Here is a 25,949-nt window from a genome sequence, read left to right on the forward strand (position 1 = left end):
TAAACCAATCAATGTTGTGTAATTAACAAGGATAATCTGGTGTTTTTTAGTCGATGAGTAGTGCAGATATCACTGTAAAATCAATCGTCAGTAAGGGGAATATTTACTTCCGGGTGTACAATTCTCCGCTATCCAATGAGAATGGACGCTCACATTGCCTTTAAGGGCAGTCGACACAAATGAATGCCGTGCTTCCATGAGCGTCCATAGAAGCACATGGACATCCCGGAAAGCTGAAAATGGACGCTAAGGCCCCCCCCCCTTGCGTTGAAAATGGACGCTAAGGCCCCCCCCCTTGCGTTGAAAATGGACGCTAAGGCCCCCCCCCTTGCGTTGGAAAAAGCCGGCAGGGGACTTGACATAACGTCAACATAGGCCGACCTGGGAGTGAGGATGTGTTGCTTGATGAGGTTCACGTAAAGCCCGGTTAATGTATTATATTATTGAGGGAGAATTGTCCGGGGCTACAGAAAAAACATTCGCCCAGGCCAGGCGACGCCACTGGTGAGAACACCAGTGTCCCCTCTTCACTGCAGGAGCGCAGCGTGGCCCCCACCACAGGTAGTGCTTCTCTTTCTCCTGAAGGTGGTGCTTAGGAAGTGAAACAACAATTATTCTCAGGTACATCTGGGGTGCTGGCAGTGCGGTCAAGCCTTCAATGTCTACACGGAGCCAATGAGTGAAGGCCACAAGCCATGTCTGTTAAGTTGATCTGTACACAGGTGATGAGTTCCTTCTTCACCTCAGGGGTAAAGTTGAGCTGGACATCTTTACTCTACTTCTACACTGCCGAGGATCACGGCTGTCCAAGCCCGACTACACCAAACACAACAAGAACGAGTCTGCAGCCTCTTGAGTATTTATTCCAAATCCTTGATATCAGACCGCAGTTTCTACCACTAGTTGTACCGTAAGCCAAACTGCTCGCTAGTTCACTAATAGGAGAGTGTTTTGACTTTACCGGTCTACTAGTTTAACACACACTCAAAAAGTCAACTAGTTAAGGCAAACATCTTTACTAGACTAAGCATGTTCGGTCGGTGTACGTTTTGTCAGTTTGATTTTTCGTTTAAACCAAAAGCCAAAACGAAAATACCAGCCTTTTTTCGTTTTTGATTTAAAACGAAAAAACGGGCAACAAAAGCCATTTTTCCGTTTGTCTGAAAAAAAAAACGCATAACAAGAAGACCTAATTGAAAAAACGGTCAGATTTGGGTTTTTCCGTTTTGAAGAATGAAGAAAAGCAGTCCGGTGGACCGGAAGTTAAACAACATATTTCAAAAATAAAAGACACGAGGATATAATGGCAATGCTCTAAAAGTTCAATCCTGGAACCCAGAAGTTTATTTCTACATTCACATCCAGATATGCGTTTCAATCAATCAATGTTTATGTATATAGCCCAATATCACAAATGTTACATTTGTCTCAATAGACTTCACAGTTTGTACAGAATATCAGTATGACAATACACACGACACCCTCTGTCCTGAGACCCTCACATCGTACAAGGAAAAACTTCCGGAGAAAACCCACAGGTCCCGTCTCAGGTCGACTATTTTCATTTCCTCGGTCTCACCGGAAGTTGATTTGTCTGCGCCATCTTGAGTACCGTCCCATGGCTCTTATTTCTGCCGGAGGAGCGATAATGGAGATGCGATAACCGAGGAACCATCAGACCATCCTCCGATGAAATCCTCAGATACTCGCCCCGCCCCCTTACTGTGTATCGCTCACTGATTGGACGAGGCAGCGCATGCACTGATCTGATGCTTCTTGACATGAGCGCAGTTTCCCAGCGGAGTGAAGAAAATACATGAACCTCACGAGAGTCACTCCTCGGTTTCTACTGTGTTTTGTTTCAATTCATATTTCATTTAGTTACAAATATGTGATATATCTGAACAACAAAGTGGTCAAAAATCATTTTATTCATTTGTTGGAAACATTTTCATGATCGCTTTTTTCGTTTTACATTTTCATTTATTGTCATTTCCATTCAGTCAGTCATTAAGTGCTATTTAAAATGTTAATGTGTTACATATCCAAACAAACAAAGTGTTCAATCCAATGAATGTTAATCTAACTGGGTTTTGATAGATAACATATCTCTTTTTCTTCTCTCAATTATTTTATTTCTATTGTGCACTCTAATCAATATTAATCAAACTATTGTTCGTTTATACATTTTAAGAATGGCGTTTATCTTTTTTGAGATTTATTTATTTATTTTATTTGGGTCTACAACAACAGATGATACAAATGTTTGTGTCAGTAAAGGTGTAGGCGTGGGTGTTTGTGAAAACAACGGGGACAGAGCTGCTGTCAGACGATCAGCTGTGCGGCGTCATCACAAACGGACATCACTTCACGTGAAGCTCCGGAGGAAAGGACGTCCCATTGCTCTTAAAACTCATTTCCCTGCTTCTTGTGGTTTCCTTAGCCTCATCCCAATACCCCTCCTCGACTCCTCCTTCCCCTCACTCGCTTCCCTTCCTTGCGTCTTAGCTCCGCCTCCGTAAGATGCGAGCGAGAGACACGAGGAGTCCTCAGGTATTAATTGGGATGTCCTCGGTCACTCAAACGTCACTCTTAAACGACGTCTGTTAATGATGACATGCGCACAGCTGTATCCCCTCTCATCGGGCTTAACTGAATAACCTTTAGAACCGGCCCATTTCTGGTTAAATATTTATTTAAATGAATGAATCTTTCTCTTGTTAGTCAAGGAATTCAATGTATGATGGTTGGTCCTGCTTTGGTGTTCCGTTTTGGTGTAAAATGTAGCCTACATTTAATTAAAAAATATAATTATAGTAATGTGAAGGCCTTTTAGAAATGAATTGCACATAATAATTCCCACGGAGCTGTGAGCACTTTTACATTTATGTGACGCTTTTCCACTCATCTTCCAGTTGTCGGTTTTCCTCTGTTGAAATGGACCAGCTGTGAAGGTGGGGGCGGGGTTTTACATGAGTAGTGAAAACACTTCCGCGTAGTCTGCTCGGGTGTATCCTCCCTTTCGTCTCCTCCCGCACCCCTCCTCCCTCACCCCTCCCGCACCCCTCCTCCCTTACCCCTCCTCCTCCGTGTGCATTTCAACGTCCTTCAAAATGGCGTGTCTTGATCGATTTCCGGGTCATGTCCCAGAGGAGGGGAAGAGAGGTGTCGAGGAGGGGTATTGGGATGAGGCTCCAGTGATTTTATTTTTTGTTTTGAGAAGTAGAAAATGAAAATCATCCCGTTTTTTAAGTTTAGTAAATCCCATTTTGACCATGATAAATAAAAACGACTTGTATTTCAATTTTGGTTTTTCAATTTGAAAACAAAAATCAAATATCCAGTCGTTTTTTGTTTTTGAATATCCTTTTGTGAAAAGAAAATCCAATGACCAAAACATACACTGACCACGGACCATGTTCTTAGTTAACTTGTGAGGCTTACAACGTGCACTTTTACGTTAAACTAGTTTGATGAAATGCTGATGTAGGTGGAAACATGTGTTATTTGAGACTTCCCTTTGGCTCTAAGGAAACGTACTAACCAATCAGAACTCAGGATTGTCTTATTGTCAAATTAATTAAATTAAGATGAAATACCGGATAAAGCACAACGTTTATTAACAACAAAAATCCCTAAACAGCATCACAGTAGGGAATAAATAGTTCTGCAAACAAACACATTTCTCAATTTGTCAATTAATCCTAACTGCAATAACATCACAAAAACTCATTTTGTAAGTGAAGGTTCCTTACAGGTTGGAGAGGTGGTGCATCACTCTTAGATAATTTAAACGTTCTTAACCCTGCACCATCTAATTATTTATTAGATAGAAACTATTAACAGGACATGTAATGTATTCACTAAGAGTAGCTCTGTGGCTAACTGAGTTAGCTCAAATAATGTTAGCAGCAGTTTACCATTTGAAAAATGCTAACTTACTATGTTGCTATGTTCATCTTAATTAGCATGCTAACATTGGCTAATTAGCAATTAACACAAAATACAGCTGAAGCTAATGCACTAAGTAGTTTTAAAGGTATTTGGTCAGAAAAACAAATTATTTTAAATAACTGCTTTTGGCTGAGTTTACTTTCATGGGTTTACCCAAGTATTTATACAGCAGCGCAAAAAAACATAGCGTTCAGGCATAGCTTCTAGCCTTGCAGTCTCATCATTTAACTAGCCCGGATTGGCGGATTATCTAATTTGCTCAGTTACAATGTGTCGAATTGATTGGATGTAAATGCCATTGTTGGTTGTCTTGCAGCCATTTGTTTTTTTTAACACTTTTTTTTATACACGAGGGAGGTGGCAATAATGTCAGAAACTTCTGGTATCTGAAACTCAAAATTACTTGGTAGCCTGTAGTTACAGTTTGAATGATATGTGTATAAAGTTTCAATAGGGAAATTAATGATAGCTGAATTCCATTTAGCTACTTTAGCTTTAGGCTTCTGGATCGATAGAACAAAGCTATCATTAATGTTATCAGAAAAACCTGTGTATTTCATGATAATACCCCCTAGTATTGTTTTCACAATATTCTCGGATTTATCCAGCAAATAACATTTCAGACCTCCTACTACAAAATCATAATTTTGGGCTTGGAAAATGTTGAACGAGCATTTTCTCAAATTATTTGTAAACTAAACAACTACAAAAATAAACCACATCCTGAAACATCACAGTAAAAATGTAGAAATGTTGCAGTGTCCCAGTAGACCCAACTCAGGATAAATGAGAAACAACCACACTCCTGTCCCAGCGCTTCATCACGCTACTACAGAACATATCACTTAGCCCTCCTGCTTCTACATGTTTTATAGCTGCATGTGATTCCAAACAACGACACCTCCTTCATTTCCTCGCTGCCAGCACCCTTTTGGTTAGTGGGCTTTCGTGGCAATTGTCATGTTAATCGTGGGGGTAATAGGCACCACTGATGGAACATGGACTTCGGTCTGAAAGAAGTACATCTGAAAGAAAACATAAACATTTATTGTTATCATTATGTAATATTATTCTGTCTAGGTTAAATGTGTAATCCGTATGAAGCCGTCACTCACCTTACAGCCGACAGCCAGCAGTGTATGCAAAACCACTATGGTCACCACTGTAGCCACTGCCATCACCTTGGTGTCCTCGCGCACAACCGGCCAGAAAGTGAGGACCAGAACTGAGCCAGAGATCACCATGGCAACCAGGATCAGTGTCCAGCGCAACCATTCAAAGGGAATGATCCACAGAACCTGGAGAAGACAGCACATTGCAACCATCCTGTGACTGAGTTTTGATTACCTCGCCAGCTTTTGGACTGATCTACTTCACGTTTGGCATGTGTGTGTTTGAGGACTCGTGGTAATGCAGTTACCTCGCCTGCCTGGCCAGCAGAAAGCCTGGCTATGTTCGCTAACGTTTGCTCTTGGTCAAAATGGCCTAGAGACTTTTCGGGTTAACTTGTATAGGTCAACAATATTCACTACTTGCACTAGTTTGGTTAATTTTGCCTTTACTTGATAACTAGTTGCATACACTTTGTTACATGTGTATTAGTCAAGGCACAGATGTTGACTCGTTAACTTGAGTTAAGCACTTATGTGCACTAAATAAATATTGACAAGTGAGTTTTGGTCACTAGTTTAACTGGTTGAACATACATGTCAACTAGCAGGTAATTTTGTTGTAAGAAAGCTGAACACCACAATTAGTCACACACAAATAAAAAAGGCCAATAATATTGAACCGGTGTTCTCCAGCCGCTCACTAGTACTGGGCAACACTTAACTAGTTAAAGGAAAAACCCAACATGTTGGAGCCAGACTAGTGAGACAAAAATGTATTTTGCTAGTCAACTAGTGAGAAAAATATCATGGTCACTATTTAACTAGTGACAACCTTTTTTACTTTACTTGATATCTAGTAAGATACAGTTTGTGTAACCAGTAGGGTACAATAACTAGTGTACAACCCAGTTTGAAAAGGAAAATAACACTGCTCGCCTAATGTACTGATAAAATAATTCATATTTTTCTTAATCTGTCCAAGCATTTCCTGAGATTCTGCACATCATTATTTTAATTCTACCCAGGTATCCAGCCCGCTAAAAAAACAGAATCATATAAGTACATCAGGTTTCATAGAGGTTTTCACTACTTTCTACAGTTGCTGTGGTGCATTCTACACTACAGTAAACCAAGAAGTAATCCTGAACCTGCTAGTAAAACTTTAAAAGGTAATAGACTTACCGAGGTCGGGATGTAAATGAAGAGGGAGTAGCCGTAGACACACACAGTCTCCAGGAATGAATAGCCTCCGATCTGCCTCTCAGCCCCTTGCCGCCAGGTCAGGAAACCCCATAAACCAACGGGCACCAACCAGGCATACATGAAGATCACGAGTGCAGCTATCGTCACTGTTAGCAAAAATCAGGACAAAGACTCCAGGCTCAGCATGACTCAATACAAGAAGGAAAAAACTACTGAGGTCAATGTAGGCTTGTTGAGGACTGACCTCTGTGGAACTGAGGTCTGTAGTGGTACGAAGGGTTCCCCTTCTCACTGAGGAAGCTGGACAGGTTTCCGCCGATCGCTACTGAGAACACGAGGGTCACACAAATCCAGAACGGACCTATAAACAAACACAACTGTTCATGAAGACTTTCTGTAATATTGTAAATCTCATCAAACAATCTTCCTCCAGCCTAAATCTGAGTCCCGAACTTGGCCCTTTAAAGCTGTAAGAAACAAAAAGATGTTTGGAAGATGTATGTGACTTGATTTTTATTAGCATATATAAGATTGTTGTTGTGTTTTGTCCAAAATAAAAAAGCCACTGGGTTGTACTCGTTGCCTCGGTATGTTTCTTAGTTACGTTGCATCACTTCATATTTATTTGCGACCCAGGGTTTGAGCAGCAGGCTAATGGTAAACTGCACAGTGTCATCTTTGAGCTGTATGCTAACGGCGACTAAACCGGCTCCCCCACCTGGCCTCGGTATTGTGTGGCGGGTGATGGAGACACCCAGCAGGACTAAATACAAAACCTGTCAAAGAGCGAATGAGCTCCTCGTGAGCCAACGGCCATCTCCTGCAGCCGATGCTGGCGCCAACGTATTGACCTCCGTCTTTCCTTGGAGTCCTGCCAGCGGAGGCCAAGTGTGGTTCCTGCAGCTTGGGAAACGCTGGAGCCCTCATTCCCGGGCAAGTGCAATGGAGAGGACTCTTCATCGCGGTGTTGTAAAGGCGCCGGGGAAACAACACGGCAGAGCGACAGTCTACGAGTTATAAGCTCCAGTCAGATTGGCGTAACACGGAGCGCCACGGTCCTCTGCGTCAGTGGGAGGGGTCATCGTGCCCCAATGGTCATCTACCACCCGCCTCAAGCCAGGCAGCCCCTGGCCAGTTAGGTTCTGACCCGCCACGTCTATTGCTTCGATGGGGTGGTGGCAGCAAGCATGGACGTTACAATCTCACCTACCAATCAAAGAAAAACTCTAAACCAGGGATGGGGAACCTTTTTCCTCTCAAGGGCCATTTGCATTTTTTCAACATCCTCCGAGGGCCATACAAATTATTGACCTCTGACGGGCAACAAGGAGTTCTCTCACTGCACTCAAGGATGTGCAGCGTGAACTTCAGAGGACAGCTCGATCCTGTGCTAACCAGTACTGGAACAAGCTCTGCGATGACATGACAGGCTTCAGACACTGGTAACCTGCGGGAACTGTACAGGGGCCTAAACAAGGCTATTGGGCCGAGAGCAAAGAAGGTGTGTCCGCTGAAGTCTGCAGAAGGAGCACTGATCACTGACACAGGGCAGCAGATGTCACCATGGGTTGAGCACTACTCGGAGCTCTAGGGCAAACCAAGGAGCATCAGCGACGTGGCTTTGGCCTCAACCCCCAGCTTTGACGTCAATGCTGAGCTGGACAACTTGCCAACCATGGCAGAGCTAGTGAACGCGCTGAAGCACACTGCTAAGGACAAAGCTGCGGGCATGGACCTGCTCAAATGTGACAGCTGCTTACTGCCACACAAGCTGCTCCGTCAATGCTGGCAAGCGGGCGCTTTCCCATCGGACGCCAAGATAATCACGCTTTACAAGAACAAAGGCGACAAAGGGGACTGTAACAACTACCGTGGTATTTCGCTACTGAGCATGCTTGGCAAGGTCTTCTCCAGAATTCTGCAGGTGCGGCTCCAGAAACTGGCCGCTCGCGTATACCCAGAGTCACAGTGCGGGTGTCGAAGTGGCCGATCAACAACAGACATGGTCTTCACGGTGCGCCAGGTGCAAGAAAAGTGCAGACAGCAAAACAAACCACTGCACATGGCGTTTGTCGACCTGACGAAGGACGGAGTTCAACATGGTGAGTCGGGAAGGACTGTTCGCCATCTTTCAGAAACTGGGCTGCCCACCGACACTGCTCGGGCTGGTCAAATTGCTTCACGAGGACATGTCAGCAACGGTTTTCTTTGAAGGATCTACTTCAGACAGCTTCGCCGTTCGCAGTGGAGTCAAGCAAGACTGCGTGTTAGCGCCCATGCTCTTCGGCATCTTCCCGCACCAAGCGGGAAGCGCAGCGTCGCCGGTAATGGTGAACGAGCATGTGCTGGAGACTGTTGACCAGTTCACGTATCTTGGTTCAACAATCAGCAGTGACCTGTCGTTAGTTAAGGAGATCCAGACTCGTATCGGCAAAGCCGCAACGTCTTTCAGTCGTTTGCGCGCAAGAGCCTGGAGCAACAAATACCTCACCGAGCGCACTAAGACACGTATCTACCAATGTTGCGTGGTCAGCGTCCTGCTGTATGGTTCCGAGGCGTGGTCAACGTACGCGCAGCACGAAAGAGAGCTAAATGCTTTTCACATGCGGTGCCTGCGCAACATCCTCGGGATCACATGGCGGGACAAGGTCACCAACGAGGCTCTGCTGGCGCACACGGGCAGCAAGTCAATATTCCAAACACTGAAGGTCAGGAGGCTGCGTCTGCTCGGTCACCTTCGCAGAATGCCAGATGGCCGCCTGCCAAAGGACACTGTATACAGCGAGCTGAGCGCTGGTTCCAGAGGCAGAGGACGACCACTGCTGCACTTCAAGGATTTCGTAAAGCGTGACATGAAGGCCCTGGACATTGCGACGGACAACTGGGAGAGGCTGGCGGAGGACCGGACGAAGTGGCGCCAGCAGCTGCGCGAAGGTGGTGACAGACTTGACAAAGACTGGATTTGTGGACTTGCTCAAAAACGTGGACATACTGGATCTCTCTGATTGCACTGTACAATCTCTTGTAGATTTTCTTGCCAATATATAATATATGCTAACGATAAACTGTTATGTTGTCTCTGAGTTGTATGCCAACGGTAAACTACACCGTTTCATCTTTGAGCTATATGCTAACGGTAAACTACACTGTGTGGTCTTTGAGCTATTTGCTAACGGTAAACTGAAGTGTTGTCTTTGAGGTGTATGCTAACGGTAGGCTATACTACATATAGTTGTGCTTGAGCAATATGCTAATGGTAAACTATACTATGGTTTCTTTGAGCTGTATGCTAATGATAAACTACACTATATGGTCTTTGAGCTGTATGCCAACAGAAAACTACACTGGGTGGTCTTCGAGCTGTAGTCTAATGGTAAACTACACTGTGTGGTCTTCGAGCTGTAGTCTAATGGTAAACTACACTGTGTGGTCTTCGAGCTGTAGTCTAATGGTAAACTACACTGTGTGGTCTTCGAGCTGTAGTCTAATGGTAACCTACATGTGTGGTCTTGAGCTGTACAAGGTAAACTACAGTGTGGTCTTTGAGGTGTATGCTAACGGTAAACTACAGTGTGGTCTTTGAGGTGTATGCTAACGGTAAACTACAGTGTGGTCTTTGAGGTGTATGCTAACGGTAAACTACAGTGTGGTCTTTGAGGTGTATGCTAACGGTAAACTACACATGGTTGTGCTTGAGCAGTATGCTAATGGTAAACTACATTGTGTTGTACTTCAGCTAGTTGCTAAATGGTACACTACACTGTGTTGTCTTTGAGCTGCAGCAACTATGCAGTGTCGTGGTCAGTGTTTTGTTCTTCCTGCAACAGTAGAGAGTCATTCCAAGGTTCAAAATCAAAACTAACTTTGATCCATTTTTTATTTGAAATAGTGTCACTCCTAACCTCAATCATTGTAGCCTATGACTATTACAATAGCAAAAAACCATCTAAAACAGGGCCTTCATAGTCCAGACATCTTAAAGAAGTATAAAAGAGAAATATAAAAACACATTACCATACAGATCTGGGTTGCTCCTAAGGTTGTGTTTGATAAAGTTTCTTCCAGGTAATGGCATCAGTGACCCCTTCACTCTGTCCAGGACCTACATCACATGATAGGGCGTAAAGCAAAACAAAAGTTATTTTTATGATAGAATATGTACATGTTTTAGTTAATCTTGGTTTACCTTGACAAAATCACCATAATCATAGACTTGTGAGTGTGTTTGCAGAGAGGTGGGTCTCATACCTGCACTGTGTCAACATTGAAGAAGGACTGATAGTACTCAAAGGTCCAGAAGCCACCCGTTGGTTTCTGTCCTCCTAACAGCTGGAAGCACATCAAGACATCGAACATCAAATATCTGCAGCAGCCCATGTCATCGTGTCAACGGAAACTTTACTCACCTCTGAACTCTCCTCCTCACCCTCCTCCTCTGAGAGGTCTAGCTTCACATCCTCCCCTCCTCCTCCTCCTCCTCTCCTCCTCCTCCTCCTCCTCCTCCTCCTCCTCCTCCTGCTGCTGCTGTAGTGCTGGTGTTTGAGGCAGACATACTGAGGGTGGAGGCCCCGGGGTCTGCAGACAACAGCTCTGCTGCTTCGTCAAACTCTACAAACATGCATCAACACACGGGTATTGAGTGATACACATTACTAATCTAATTTAAAAATAATCCAAACTATTTGGGAAATGGATAATGTAAATTGGAGTTCTTAAGCAGTCAAATAAATGTTAGATATGACCAATGTGCCACTAGAGTTCACTGTAACTGATTCGATTGGATTACATGTTACATTAAGGAGCATTTTAAGTGTGTTTAAGGTATAACACACACGTTAAAGATATGACAAAACATTTAAAATTGGAACATTTAAAAAATGTGAAAACATATATATATGTACATATTAACAGTAGAACATATTTATATCTATGGAGTATCTAAATAATACACACATAAAATACACATAATGATTTAGAGTACTCTTCAATAGTAACATCTACTAAAAATGTATATATTGAGCAAATTGTGCAGGGTAAAAAACAAAAAAAGGGTGACAATAAATCTACTGCAGAACTGAGGTGCTTCTAATTCAAATCATGTGTCCTTGCTTCTCGTGTATGTCTCACTGCGCCCCTGACTGTTCAGAGGAGACGACCCCCCCTTAGCCAGAGTCTTTTTCAGCAAAACAGTCCTTTATTGTTAATCTGTTAAAGATTGGACTCTGCATTTTAGCCCGTTGTTTTGACATTTCACTTCTGTTTTACACCAGGAAAATGTAACTTTTTTGGAACATAAATAACTTTCATTTTGTATCTAATTGATGTTTCCTTCTTTTAAACTTGTTATCTAATTTACCCATTATCACGAATTACATCCAGAGAGAGCCTGTAGTTAAGAAACACAATGTCAACTCATTTCCATTCAGTCATATGATGACACTGTTCTTTGTGCATTTAGTACAAGATTTGTTTTTATTTAAAATATGCATACTTTTACACTTAACAAAATTGCCCCCAAACATTCCTTAACATGTTGGGAGGCAAGCTTGGTTTAAAGGTTGCATTAGGAAGGATTATAATAGCAAAGCCATACATGCAGGCACGTGCACACAGACATCAAAGTGGGCTTGAGCCCTTGCCCTTTTTCTTCCTCCAGAGAAAGTGCCCTTTTTATGGGGTGCTTTTCTTTTTCTCCAATAAATGAATATATATCTAGCCTACTACTGTTTGCGCACAGTTTCCCTTTCCAAAAAGATATTGATTACAAAATAAAAATATCAGGTCAGGAGATTAGACTGTGAAGTTTCGATGCTTCCCTCCCTCCACGTCTCGCGCACAGCGGTGCGGACATCGGCAGTCACTTCAGACAGACAGGTAGCAGCACCTCCACCCTAACGGTCACTTCAGACAGACAGGTAGCAGCACCTCCCACTTTACTGTGCCATGTTATGCCGGCTTTTCTTGGCTTGTTTGAAGGTGAGTGGTGATGAACAAATGACTAAACTGCCAGTGCCTCGAGTTTACAGCGAATTAGCCAAAAGACACAAATAGTTAACTAAGGTAGGCTACTAGCTAATGGATAAGCTAGTTCAAGGTTTAGCTAAGGCAATGTATCATGGCATTCAGGCTAATGTAGCCTACTGTACTTAAGAGGAGACACTACAGGTGAATACAGTAAAATGTGTATCTAATAACGTCATCACAATCGCCACATTGATATGCAAATTAGGCGTTAACTAGTACACTAGTAATAAAGTAGTCTACTATATTATCTCTTATCTTAATTAAAATGTGACTAATTTGCATGCAGTTACCAAGGCATTGCAGGTGAAAAGGATAAAACAAAAAACAAACAAAAAAACATATCACCTCACAACTTCCCCAGATAGTTACTTACGTCAAGTCAGTATTTTCCCCTGAAATGTTATTTTAGTTTAAATATGCAGATTAGCTTTAAATCTAGGCTATAGATGAATTCAGACATGGTAGTATAGCAAACACTATTTTTGGAACTTTTCTTTCCATTAGAGTGAAAGAAAACATGGAACCAAAATAGACCAAAATAACAAAATGTACAAGTACATGAAAACACGATATTTTTGCATGTAATGTCCTTAAACAGTAACTTCATAATTTTGATTGTTGGCTGCTCATTTAATAACTATTAATTTGACTAGTTTATTGTCTGCTCTTGTGCGTAGTGAATACTAAAGAAGGTGTTAGCTGATTATTTTGTAGAATTCTGTTTAAACAATTAAAGTATTAAACAATTGCGTGAGTGTGAGGGTATTACAATAAATTGGTCAGTAAGTCAGAGATGTGCAACTATATTTAACTTTTTGATTTAAAACATTTTTTTATAAATTATTATGGGAAGTGCCCTTTTTCCCACTTGAGCTCCCTCCCCCCAAAATGTCTATGCACGTCCCTGCATACATGTGCCAATCTGAGTAAGATTAATTTAAATGTCAGCCTTTACCTTGGAATTGTAGATCATTAGGACTGGCCATTGCTTCAGTGATCAAACAGCAACCTCACGCAAGACCTAGGAGAAGATACAGGTAAGACACGTTTACATACTAGGGATTCCTTTCTGTCAGTCAAACATAAGGTATTATACATCAATCATCTGTCCATTAGCCAATCTTCAACCTTACCAAGCAATCTCTTTAAAGTATAGATTCGAATGTTAAGAAATAATGTTTACATTATAGTTGTTCCTTGGCTTTGTGCTGAGAACAGGTTAAACCCACCTGTGCTCCTCGGCAGCAGGATGTCCTGTGTGACAGCTGATCCGGGCTAACGCTCGGCTACATTCACACAACACTTATGTTTATCATTTGTTTGAAGAATTTACAGAAGCCAAATTAAATGTATCAACCCCAGTGCACGTAGGTTAAATAAACGGACAGAAAATAATCACACACTGCTAGCGTCTGTCTTTGTAGCGAGTTGACAGTCAAGTCTGTTAGCTTCCGGTACACGTCACCACGTAAACAAAGCTGTCACGTGACCCATTTCAGTCTTTCTAAAAGGAGGTTTGTTGATTTAAATGTATAATACTGTGTAATATGTAGTTGAGTGACATATTAGATTCAATAAAATATCAATAAACGTTTGTTTCTAACACAATTACACGATCTATTAAAAATATGAAAGCCTATGGTGACAGAAAGCGGAACGTTTGCGAGGTAGAGTTTTCTGTCGGAAGATGAAAATGATTCACCTTGAGGGGCGCCATTTTGGCCCCGGCATAATGTGAGCTGTCTTCCTGAGTATCAGCATGTTTGCTCTGCCTGAAGGTGACTGACTGCACTCGGGACTGAATTACTCTAGAATGGCTTCGTGGCGTGTATTGAGGAGGACGCTGTGCACGGCGGCGGAGGCAGCAGCGGCTCCTGTCCCCGGCACCAGATGGGAGAGACTGAAGAAGAGTAAAGTTGGTGAGAAACTCAATATGCTAATGCTAGCTATTGGAACGTTAGCTAGTGTAATGTAAGCTTAAGGTTAATTCAACGTTCCGGTGATGGGGACACTACTATGTTTCTCTCGATTTACAGGTTAAAGTTATATTCCATACTACACAGTTCACTTGTCATGTGTTTTGAGAAGCGACACACCACAAGACAGGTTTTGTCATGTATTTTAGATGCCATTTGTAACTAGCACATATAATCAAACATCTGCAGATGCTAGCTGAAATATGTTTGACATAGTGTCGCTTTTCCTAGTCATGCCTTGGCTGTTTCCACACCACACATCAGCTGATAGTGTTTGCATAGCTTCGGTCCACTGAACAATCATTACATCTTGCCTTATCAAATATATTTTAGTAGTTAATGATTAGCTCCTCCATCACAGAGGATGCTGAGAAACCTTTTGTGGGACACGGCATCCTTGTTGAAAACGTGACATTATTAATAAACATAGGCAGTCATAAATACAGCCATACACTTGTAATCCTGGGGGAAACAGTTATCGTTGAGCACTGACACCTAAAGTATATTTTTGTAATATACTGTGCATTGGATTTAAAGGACAATCCTGAAGGTTATACTTTTCCATGAAGTAATTAGTACTTAAAATACAAAGCGCTGATGCTACCCTACCCCTATTGTGATGTGTGTGTTGAGGACACCAAGGCTCTTCTTATTTCACTATTTAGTACGGTCAAAAAAACTAAGCGAATTACCTCAAAGTTAGAGATGAACAAATAATACAGTCACAACAAAGTTGCCATTTTATTTATATTTTTAAACCCATAGACAAAAGCAAGTATAACAGAATTACACAATCTTCAGCTGAAGAGGGCTGAGTCCAGGCGTCAGAAAAAAGGGTGCAAGAAACCAATACTGCATACAATACACACACACTAAAACAGGAGCAGGGGGTGAGAAAGAAGTGTACTTTTACATTTGTCTCTGGGGTGCTTTACAGTGTGTACAGCATCAGCACTCTATCCTTAGACCCTTGCAAAGCACAAGGAAGAACTCCCAAAGAAACCCCACAATGTATGGGGAACATTGGCACATTTGTCTCACAACATAATCTTGCACTACTTTATTCTACTCTGTTTCTTCTTGCACTATTTTTTATTTAAACATTTGTATTGTTGTATGTATTTTATATATATTATGTTGCATTGTTGGAGAAGCTTGGTATTTAAGATTTGCATTGCCATAACTACACTATAGCTACTGTGCATACGACAATAAAACCTTTGAATCTTTGAATTTGAAATCCCTCTCCCAGGACGGACAGACATGCAATAGATGTTGTGTGTACAGTGTAAACAAAGATAATAAAATAACAGCATCCAAATGACAAAAATGATTATGTAAATGACCAAATACTTCCTGGTGCTGACAACAAATATTAAAAGTACTGCTTCCTTCCCTCTGTAGGTGTGTGGTGCCGCGGCCTTTTCACTGACTACAAGGAGGCGTGTCGGGAAGTGGTGGTGGGATCGTGGGAGCGACCAATCAAAGCCTCCATATACGCCTCTCTGCTGGGCGGGACCTGGGCCTGTTTCTACACCCGACCCGACCAGCAGGCCTTCGAAGCCACCCTTCTGGATTGCTCTGGCCAGCTGGGCCTGCTGTCGCCCTGGATCCGCAACGGGACCTCGGACGGACACGTACAGAGTCTGGGGAAGCTCCGTAACGAGGGCCGCCTCCATGTCCTCAGCCTGGGGATCCTCGCTCTGGCTTACCAAGCCGACTACGACCCCGACGCCACACTGTACGAAGCCCAGTGCTCCAATCTGTCCGTCCCCTGGAGGGAGCTCCATGAACGCGTGCTCGATGTGGGCTTCGTGGGCAGGTGGTGGGTGCTGCAATCAAAGATGAAGGACTACGATGTGAACGAGGAACAGTTCATAGACCTGCCAGCAGACATGCAGGCGACATCTGCACCCAGTGTACAGGAGGTGGAGACGAGCGAGAGGCTGCACAAAGAGTCGTGGTTGCCACTGACAGTGGAGGAGGAGGAGGAGGAGACGGAGACGAATGTAACGGACAGAAAAGAGGAGGAGGAGGAGGAGAGCCAAATACAAGCCCTGAAAGAGGAACAGATTCAAGCATGAGTGCTGGAAACAGAACTGTTCCACGGTAGTTATTCTCATTTTTTGTCAACAAACCCTTTTTAGTTTGCTCCTTTCATCAACGGACTCTCCAAGCTGTTTACTGCAACCACAAACGACCAAGGAAAAGGAAACATCCACAGCTTGTTCCCGTCAAAGCAGAAGCACCCCTTCCACATCCTCCGTTTTTTTGTATTTATTCCCAACAATTTATTTTATCATAAAAAGTAATGGAAATCCATGTGTTAATAAATCAAGTCAGTTATCACCTCATGTCTTATCCTTTTTATCCGACTTGTATCACAACTCCAATAACACGTTTAAAGAGACTTCGTACTAAGATATAAATAACATATAATGCCTATTGGTCCATGTTGGGGGAATCATTTCCAAGGCCCGTAACTTTGACCCAGTTGATCAGTTCATGCTGCCCTGACTGAGCACACGCACCTGCAACCTTGGCTGCTGTGCTCTGTGTTTTGTCTCCCTGTCAAGAGGTGTTATGGTTCTGTTCCTGCCTGTTGGATCAGCTGATGGAGGTGTTATGGTTCTATGTTCCTGCCTGTTGGATCAGCTGATGGAGGTGTTATGGTTCTGTTCCTGCCTGTTGGATCAGCTGATAGAGGTGTTATGGTTCTGTTCCTGCCTGTTGGATCAGCTGATAGAGGTGTTATGGTTCTGTGTTCCTGCCTGTTGGATCAGCTGATAGAGGTGCCTGTTGGATCAGCTGATAGAGGTGGTTCTATGTTCCTGCCTGTTGGATCAGCTGATAGAGGTGTTATGGTTCTATGTTCCTGCCTGTTGGATCAGCTGATAGAGGTGTTATGGTTCTATCTTGTTATGCTCAATGTTGATTATACTCTCTGAACTAGCTAAATACACGGGTCTTGAGGGGCTCGACGCTTGTGAACTGTCAACAGGAGGGCGGAGAAGCAGTGTGTGGACCTGTCAGCGCAACTCACATGATGCCGAATTTAACAAACAAATTTAAATAATTGGTTTAAACGGCATAATAAAAAGAACGATCGCCAGTTCTGTGATTCTCCAGAACACACATGTCATGAGGGTCTTTCCTGCGTGGTGAAACGATCAGCACCACGGAGGAAAGCGGCAGAAAGTCACCTGGAGATAAAGAGAGCGGGGCTGCGCTGCGTGCATGGCTTCCTTCTGCAGGGAACGGGGAGACGCGCTCTGGCGGCGGTCTCGTTCAGGATCCGAAAATACAATTTAAATATTTTGCACACTTATTCCACTAATTCCTAGGGTGCCACTGGTTACGGTGCCGCGTGCCAATGGTGGCACGTGTGCCAGGGGAATGCCGACCCCTGGTCTATTGTGATTCATATAACTATCCTTTTATCACCGCTGGCCACGCTCATGTATGTGTGTCATATCTTGTAATCTGAAAAGAACAAAGCTTTAATTTCAGATTTTAGTGACATAGAACCAAGTATAATAAAATACCATAATAACATTTATTTTGATACTAAGAAAAAACAAGTACACTAACAGAGTATGTACATAACTAGCTATGTGCAGTAATGACATGTTATCTTTTTGGTTAATCTTAATTATGTAAACTTGTTGTGCCGCAACACACAACAGAAGTAAGCGTTGTAATTGCAGGTACAGTATGTCACTTCCGCAGGACTACTTCCACAGAAACTAACCCTTCCCTTGCACATAGAATCTCAACTGGGTCAAAGATGACTCATGGTGTCACTAATCTGGCTCATCGCCGGGCTATCACATGATGTGATTTGAAGGAAGTCAGGTCAGGGGCCAGCCTGCGGGTGATTTTCTATGGTGATAGCCAGTGGATGGAGTGGAGAGTGTGGTTTCAGGACTTAACCACCAGAGGGTGCTCTAGTGCAAAACATTTCTGAGCCCAGCACTGTTCATCAGAATCAGGATTATTGCCAGGTACGTTTACACATGGAAGGAATATGCTTTGGTGTATGATGGGGCAAACACCAACAACATAAAAAAACAAGTTGTAAGAGAAGGTGAAAAATATAACAATTATATAAAAAAGTATTTGTACTGGATGCTGATTATAAACCACAATTTAAATGATAATTATTTCTATTTTCGGGGCTGCCCGGAATATATAATGGCAATCTACTGAATCTGAGTCCTGGACTTCGGGTCGTGGCTGAACCTGTCTCTGCGGTCCTGCCAGACTCTCACCATACTGCTTCCCTGATGGCTCCCTCAGGATTGTTGACATCCTCGTGGATTCATCTTCTTATTATAGACGCATGCATTTCCAAACATTTGGACTACCTATGTTGTAAAATGTATTATCTCTTCGATTTACACACGGCATCTATTGTCCGTCCTGGGAGAGGGATCCCTCCTCTGTTGCTCTCCCTGAGGTTTCTCCCATGTCCCCTTTAAACTGTGGGTTTTCTCCGGAAGTTGTTCCTTGTACGATGTGAGGGTCTACGGACAGAGGGTGTCGTATTGTCATTCTGATATTCTGTACACACTGTGAAGACCACTGAGACAAATGTAACATTTGTGATATTGGGCTATATAAATAAACATTGATTGATTGAATAATATATAATACATTAACCGTGCTTTACCTGAACCTCATCATGACACTAGAGAGGATGGCAGGAATTCCCGTGTTCAGTGAATGCAATTATTATGTAAAAGATTATTTCCAAGGCACAACTTCATGTGATCATTACGGTTATAAAAAATAAGAGAATAAATGAGAAACAGGTATGAAATACTATGTGACAGCACCCTCTATGAAACGTCAGCACCACCAAAAGAAAATCTCTGGCGCCGCCACTGTGGGCTAAGCCCCTAATGGTTCCAGGTCCAGGAAACGCCCCTGGTGTTACGTTCATTGGCCACGGTGCAGTGGAACAGTCCGTGACAGAAGATGCTCCTCATGGTGACCAACTTGCATGTCAAATATAAACAATTAAAACACTTTTTACTTTATTTGCTAATATTGTGTTGATTATATTATTTCTCTTGTAATGGTCAAAGCAATTTGTAAAATCATAAACTGTTCTAAATAACAGTCATTTAACACTCAAGGCGTGTCCTTCAACATGCAAGCAACCCTTTACTGAAACCTATTAAGCTTGGCAGAGGAAGTGAAAAATCAAATGGCAGGATACGACATCAAGCCATGTGCTACTGCCATATGGAGACCAAAGGCATGTCCTCTCTGCAATTTTCTTTCAGCCAAGGGTTGTTAACAGTCAACCCTGTTATATGATAAAAATTAGACAAAGGAATTTCAAAGATATCTTTAGTTAAATATCTATGCTTCTTTCTTGCCTTGAAAGTAGCATTCATTCTGCAGCTCGCATTCATTCCTGATGTAAAAGCTAACATTAGCATTGATTTGCAACCCTGTTACTATATTCAGGGCTTGAGGTGTTGCATTCCCTGCGGTACAATGCAAATGTTTTAAATGTATAACTGTATTTTCCCAGCATATGAATGACCTTTTCTGTTATTGGCACCAGGTAGCCGATGCATGTCAAGGTTGCAACAATTAACCCTTTTTCTTAAGTAGAAAATAAAAGGTTCATTTTTCAAAAGTTTTGATGTCTAAATGTCCCCCAATTCTGGAATGACCCAAATATAGTTAGGGATAGTTTATTCCTGCTCACCTTTCGTGCTGCGGCTCACATGTAAAAACTATGTTCTTGAAGAACACTCCTTTGGTAAAGTCGCAAGCGCTGTCCACCTTCCTGCATCCCCAGAGGAAGCAACTTCTTGAGCTGACTATTGGTGTTTAGAAATCCACTGTAGATTTCCTCATGGGGCTGAAGAGCCATCTGTTGTTCAGAGCTTCAGACAGTGGATGGACTGTTGTGAGACTAGTCTGTCAGCTCTGCTCAGTAGGGATCATGAGGCAGCCATGTTGGATTCTCCAGGTGAGTAGCACTTGTTTTTAAGAAACAAATCACAGTCAAGCACATTGTCAACATACGTTGGCACCTCTTACATTAACCATGAATTACAACAGCTGTGGTTCTTTGACTATTACAAATATTTGGTGTTCATCTGCTCGTACTCCCCCCCTTTTGTTGTCTTCTTTGTTCTCTCTGCTGTGCAGGTACACCTGGCTCCGCCTTCCCCAGGTGTTCCCAGTTGCCAATCAGCCTAGCATAAAAGAGGAGACTGAAGGAGAAGGAGGAGGCCGATCACTACTCCGGATGTCTCTGCTGTGTCAGAGCTCTTTTGCCTTTTTGTTGTGTTTCCTGGAGGACGTGTTAGTATTAGGTTTTCGCGGCTTTATTTCTCCCGTTAGGTTCTGTTGGATTGTGGGTAGCGGAGGAAGGTTCTGGATCCTACGGCCCGTGGTGTGGTTGGCCCAAGTCCCCTCCGTCTTTTTGTTTGTTTTACCTGTCCTTCAGTGTAATGTTTTATGATTGTGGCAATAAATGTACGATCACAGTTTAGTGCAGGGGTGGCCAACCAGTCAGAGGTTAAGAGCCACATTTGTTCTATGTTACTGCAAAGAGCCACATCAAACACACAGTCACTGATACCGGTTGTTTCAGTTTTTTGTTTTCTGGAGACAAGATTTCAACCACGTCACTGATGCATTTTTGTGGCATTGGGATATGTTTTTTAAATCCTCTGGAGCAGAGAGAGGAGCTGTGGATTATTGTTATTGATTAATGCATCAGTGTTTCTTAGGGTCAAAAACACTAAACCCACAACTTAAAATGAAAGCGTTATTTGCAATTTGGTGCTATAAAAAAGAAATTATATATATTTTTGAAACACCTTGAATTTCAGGGGGTGCGCGATGCTCCGTTGGCGGGGCGCAGCGCCCCTCCAAGACAATGGTAGGGGAAACACTGGATAGTGTTTAATCAACGATAGGTCCCCCCCCCCTCAAAGGTGATTGGTTCACTGCATCGCAGGTATTATTGTGATTGGCTCTTGGGCCACATCAAAATTAGACGCGCTGTCATCCTCTCATACTGACACCACACATACACACGTAGGGAGAGCCGGGACGAAAGTAACACGGGACGAAAGTAACGGAGCGATTTTATCCGAGCCCAAACAACTTTGACCGGCCAAATTACGTCAGAATGATCAGCATTCAATACTTAACAGACCTACTAAATATCAGGTTTAACTGTCAGGAGTAGTGTTGTCACGATACCAACATTTTGGTTTCGATACCAAGTCAAGAATTGCGATTCCGATTCTTTTTCGATACTTTTCTTAAAAAAAGGGAAACAGTCTTAAATGTAATTATTGTGCTTTATTTCACACCAGAACCATAACCATAACACAAACTTTTAAACAATGAGAATAATAAATAAAATAAATGACAAGAATTCGTATTAAATACAATTAATACATTTCTCACAGACAGGCCTCGTGGTGTCCGTAGGCTTGCCCTCACTGTCAGAGATATAGCTCAAATACTTCCAAATGCAGCTTCTGGCGTCTTTTTTGTCAACAAGCTGAGGCGCAGCGGCAGTTGCACTCCCAGTTGCAGCCATGCTTCTCGTTTTCTCACATGCTCTGGCAGCTAGTGCGTGCACGAGAGGAGGCACTTGAGCGTGCTTGAGAGGGGCGGGACTTCAGGCACTGCTGCAGTGCAGGGAGTGGAAGCAGAGTGCTGAACACACACGGCTGTTATTAAAACGGCGCTTTCTCACCGGAGTACTTTTCCCCGTCATTCTTAAAGTACCGATACTAATGAATCGGAGGAATCGTAACGTTTTTAACAGCAGGGTATCGCGGTACCTTTCAAGTATCGGTACACCGTGCAACACTATTCAGGAGTCAGTGTCTCTCCCCCAAACTCACACAATTCGATATGAACTGAAGAGCCGCATGAAACTAGGCAAAGAGCCGCATGCGGCTCGAGAGCCGCGGGTTGGCCACCCCTGGTTTAGTGCCTACGTGTTGTGTATTTTTGTTTTATGTTGCGGACTGCCTCACGAGCCACTACTATTGAGTAGGGAGGCGGGTCGTAACATATGGGGGCTCGTCCGGGATTGGATCTCTGTCCGAGTGAAGCAGAAGGTGCAGAGTGATGCCCATGTCTCTCAGCTCTTTGACTGTCAGCAGAGGGAAGATGATGTCCTGGCCAAACCTGTCGTAGATCAACACCTTCCATACTGGCTCTGCTGCCGAGTTCTTCAGAGGAGGAGTGTTGAAGTTCAGCATTCGCTTCAGGGCGACTGTCTGCTTCTCCCGGACAGACGCCCTGACCCGCCTCCCTACTCAATAGTAGTGGCTCGTGAGGCAGTCCGCAACATAAAACAAAAATACACAACACGTAGGCACTAAACTGTGATCGTACATTTATTGCCACAGTCATCAAACATTCCTGTCACTATTTTCACCGATCACAACCCCCTTGTGTGTCTGCAGAGAATGCGTGACACAAATCAAAGGGTGATGCAGTGGAGTATTTTCATGCAAGCCTTCAATGTTGAGGTCAAACACATTGTGATAATTGTTGGCTGATGCATTGTCGCGCTTATAATATAGCAGTTATTGTGTTGTTAACCTGTCTGGTGTGTGGAATGAGTGGTGGTGAGCACGTCTGTCAACTAAGGTTGATTGTTGTGATTGTTTTGTTTTAAAAAAATCAATAAAAAAAATCACTAACTCATGGTGGGGGTGTTACATACTCCCCCCCTTTTGTTGTCTTCTTTGTTCTCTCTGCTGTGCAGGTACACCTGGCTCCGCCTTCCCCAGTTGTTCCCAGTTGCCAATCAGCCGAGCATAAAAGAGGAGACTGAAGGAGAAGGAGGAGGCCGATCACTACTCCGGATGTCTCTGCTGTGTCAGAGCTCTTTTGCCTTTTTGTTGTGTTTCCTGGAGGACGTGTTAGTATTAGGTTTTCGCGGCTTTATTTCTCCCGTTAGGTTCTGTTGGATTGTGGGTAGCGGAGGAAGGCTCTGGATCCTACGGCCCGTAGTGTGGTTGGCCCAAGTCCCCTCCGTCTTTTTGTTTGTTTTACCTGTCCTCCAGTGTAATGTTTTATGATTGTGGCAATAAATGTACGATCACAGTTTAGTGCCTACGTGTTGTGTATTTTTGTTTTATGTTGCGGACTGCCTCACGAGCCACTACTATTGAGTAGGGAGGCGGGTCGTAACAGCCGCCTTCCTGTGGACAAAACAAACACACACTCAGAATATTTTGTGAATATTATAAATATTTTATGTTTAAATTCTTTTTTTTATGTTGGCATGACAGATTACATAGCTATTGCAAATAATTTAAATGAATACTACTGTTTTTGTATAGTTTTGCATATATTAATATTCGTGGCCTATGCTGTGATATGACTGGTGACAGTGCCGTAATGCACCTTTCAATGTGTATGGCTCAAAAGAGTTTAACTACGGCTACGCTATGCTAGGATGCTAGAAGTCTGCAGGCTTGGATCAGAACTAGTTTTTTTGCCGTTTAGTCATATAATTTGCAGTGTTAAGGTATAAAAACGTACTTTTGAATAATCAAGCCGGTAGTGTATAGTGGCCGACAGGAGAGAACGCGTTACAGCAGCCCAAAACACTTCCATTACGAGAAATGCACTGACATTTGAGAAAACGATCCAAATATAAAAACAAAAATGTGCCAAAACACATGCAGGTAAAGAAACATCTTCACCAACTTGAAAAAACATACGCACCAAACATCACCATCGACGGCTTCCCCATACCATTCGCTGCCAAAGTGAAAAGCCTCGGTGTCATTCTGGACGGCTCCCTCTCATTCGCACCACACATAAAAAACATCACCCGTACCGCCTTCTTTCATCTTCGGAACATCTCCAGACTCCGCTCATCTCTGTCCCAACCCAGCACTGAAATCCTGGTCCACTCATTCGTCACATCCCGGATTGATTACGGCAATGCACTTCTGACTGGCCTTCCCATCAAGCTCCTCAATAGACTGCAAATAATCCAGAACTCTGCTGCCCGGATCATCACCCGCACCAACTCATCCGACCACATCACCCCCATTCTCACTCAGCTACACTGGCTTCCTGTACGCTACCGTATTGACTACAAAAACCTTCTACTCACATATAAAGCTCTCCATAACCTTGCCCCCATCTACATCACCGACCTCCTTCAGGAGTACACCCCCTCCCGCACCCTCCGCTCTTCGTCCGTAGGACTTCTCACCGTCCCAAGCTCTCGCCTCAAAACCATGGGTGCTCGAGCTTTCAGCTGCTCGGCTCCCAGACTCTGGAACTCCCTGCCACGACACATCCGACAGTCTGATTCCATAACAACATTCAAAACCCAACTCAAAACCCACCTGTTCAAACTGGCATTTTCTTTATAAACTGTACCCTGTGTCCTTTTGTGTCTTTCTATCGTCCATTTCCTGTTGTTTGTCTTGTCTTACCCCGGCTGATACTTCACTAAATCCACTGTTTTAATTGTTCCCTATATTGCCTCTATGTCCTGTAAGGTGTCCTTAGGTGTTATGAAAGGCGCCCCCAAAGATAAAGGTATTATTATTATTATTATTATTATAAACAAAATGCTGCACCCAGACACCAGGGGACAGTAGAGAGTGACGCACACAGCTGAGACTGAAGTGTTTGATGACGTTCGAGGATCATAAAGTTGGCCAACTGTCACTGTTGGGACTGTTAGCCTTTTTCATATTTGTGTTTTTTCAGCATATTTCAAATTAGTACGTTAGCTACGTTAGCTAGCTGGCTTACAGCAGATCTGCAATAATATCGGAAGGATACAAATAAGCCAATAAAACATTTAAGGCACGTTTCCAGTGACAGTTGGCCTACTCTAAAATCCCATAACATCAACAGTCCCAGCTGCATGTGCATCACTTTTTAGTGTGTCTGTTTCCTGTTGAGCTTCTTGCAGCATTTTGTATTTGCAGCGTTGAGTTAATGCAACGCTTTTAGTAAAAGCTGCGCTTGCTTAATCAAGTTGCTGAAGATGTTTTTGACATTTTTTTTGGCACATTTGTGTTTTTATATTTGCATCGTTTTGGAAATGTGTAAAGTGTTTGCACCTGTCGGCCACCGTAGAAGAAGTCCTTTGGATGGAATCACCTACTGCGAGCTGTAATTTACTTTGAATAGACACTCTTTCGTGTTTTACCTGCCTGGCTTCATAAAAGATTCAGAATTCTATGGAACAGTCAAAGCTGAGATATCCTTGCAAACTAAGTAGCCTAGGAACTTGGAACATTTTTAAGACTGCCACTATACATCAACACACACACAAAGTGCAAGGGTCAATTGTTTTTGTCGGCTATTGCTTTTCTTGATTTTATAAATTGAACCTTACTCTCCTTATTTGCAGTTGAGATTCAAATGAATGGTGCAATGGAAGATGGGTGTGATAAGGGCCCTGGAAGTAGGGGGTAGAAAGTGATGCAGGGACAATTGCTCCCCCCCCACCTTACAGCCTAAAAAGCATTATGACCTCAATTTAGCTATTCGTTGCTGTCAAACATCCATTAACATAAATAATTAATGTCTTAAACATAAAAGAAAACATTTTTCTCAGATTACGTCCTCTGCTTCAATGGAATGATAAGTTCATATTTAGCTTATGCTTTGCTATGTTACCACAGCTATTCTCAGA

The 25,949-nt window shown here is 42.9% G+C and overlaps 2 protein-coding genes across 2 annotated transcripts; one reads left to right on the forward strand and one right to left on the reverse strand.

Annotated features, from left to right (window-relative positions):
• Positions 1-3,603: 3,603 nt before the first annotated feature.
• yipf2 (Yip1 domain family, member 2) lies at positions 3,604-13,770 on the reverse strand. Its single transcript, XM_071203928.1, has 10 exons — positions 13,523-13,770; positions 13,249-13,314; positions 10,787-10,877; positions 10,676-10,742; positions 10,518-10,598; positions 10,284-10,371; positions 6,514-6,630; positions 6,249-6,415; positions 5,070-5,252; positions 3,604-4,979 (listed from the first exon to the last, which is right to left on the reverse strand). The coding sequence occupies exons 2-10, from the start codon at positions 13,277-13,279 to the stop codon at positions 4,890-4,892; spliced, it is 915 nt and encodes a 304-aa protein (XP_071060029.1). The 5' UTR covers positions 13,280-13,314; positions 13,523-13,770; the 3' UTR covers positions 3,604-4,889.
• Positions 13,771-13,988: 218 nt separating this feature from the next.
• On the forward strand, positions 13,989-16,618 carry timm29 (translocase of inner mitochondrial membrane 29). The gene is made up of 2 exons (XM_034088929.1): positions 13,989-14,212; positions 15,674-16,618. The coding sequence occupies exons 1-2, from the start codon at positions 14,107-14,109 to the stop codon at positions 16,351-16,353; spliced, it is 786 nt and encodes a 261-aa protein (XP_033944820.1). The 5' UTR covers positions 13,989-14,106; the 3' UTR covers positions 16,354-16,618.
• Positions 16,619-25,949: the final 9,331 nt, after the last annotated feature.

This window comes from Pseudochaenichthys georgianus, chromosome 8 (genome assembly GCF_902827115.2).
Source record: "Pseudochaenichthys georgianus chromosome 8, fPseGeo1.2, whole genome shotgun sequence".
In the NCBI taxonomy this organism is placed as follows: domain Eukaryota; kingdom Metazoa; phylum Chordata; class Actinopteri; order Perciformes; family Channichthyidae; genus Pseudochaenichthys; species Pseudochaenichthys georgianus.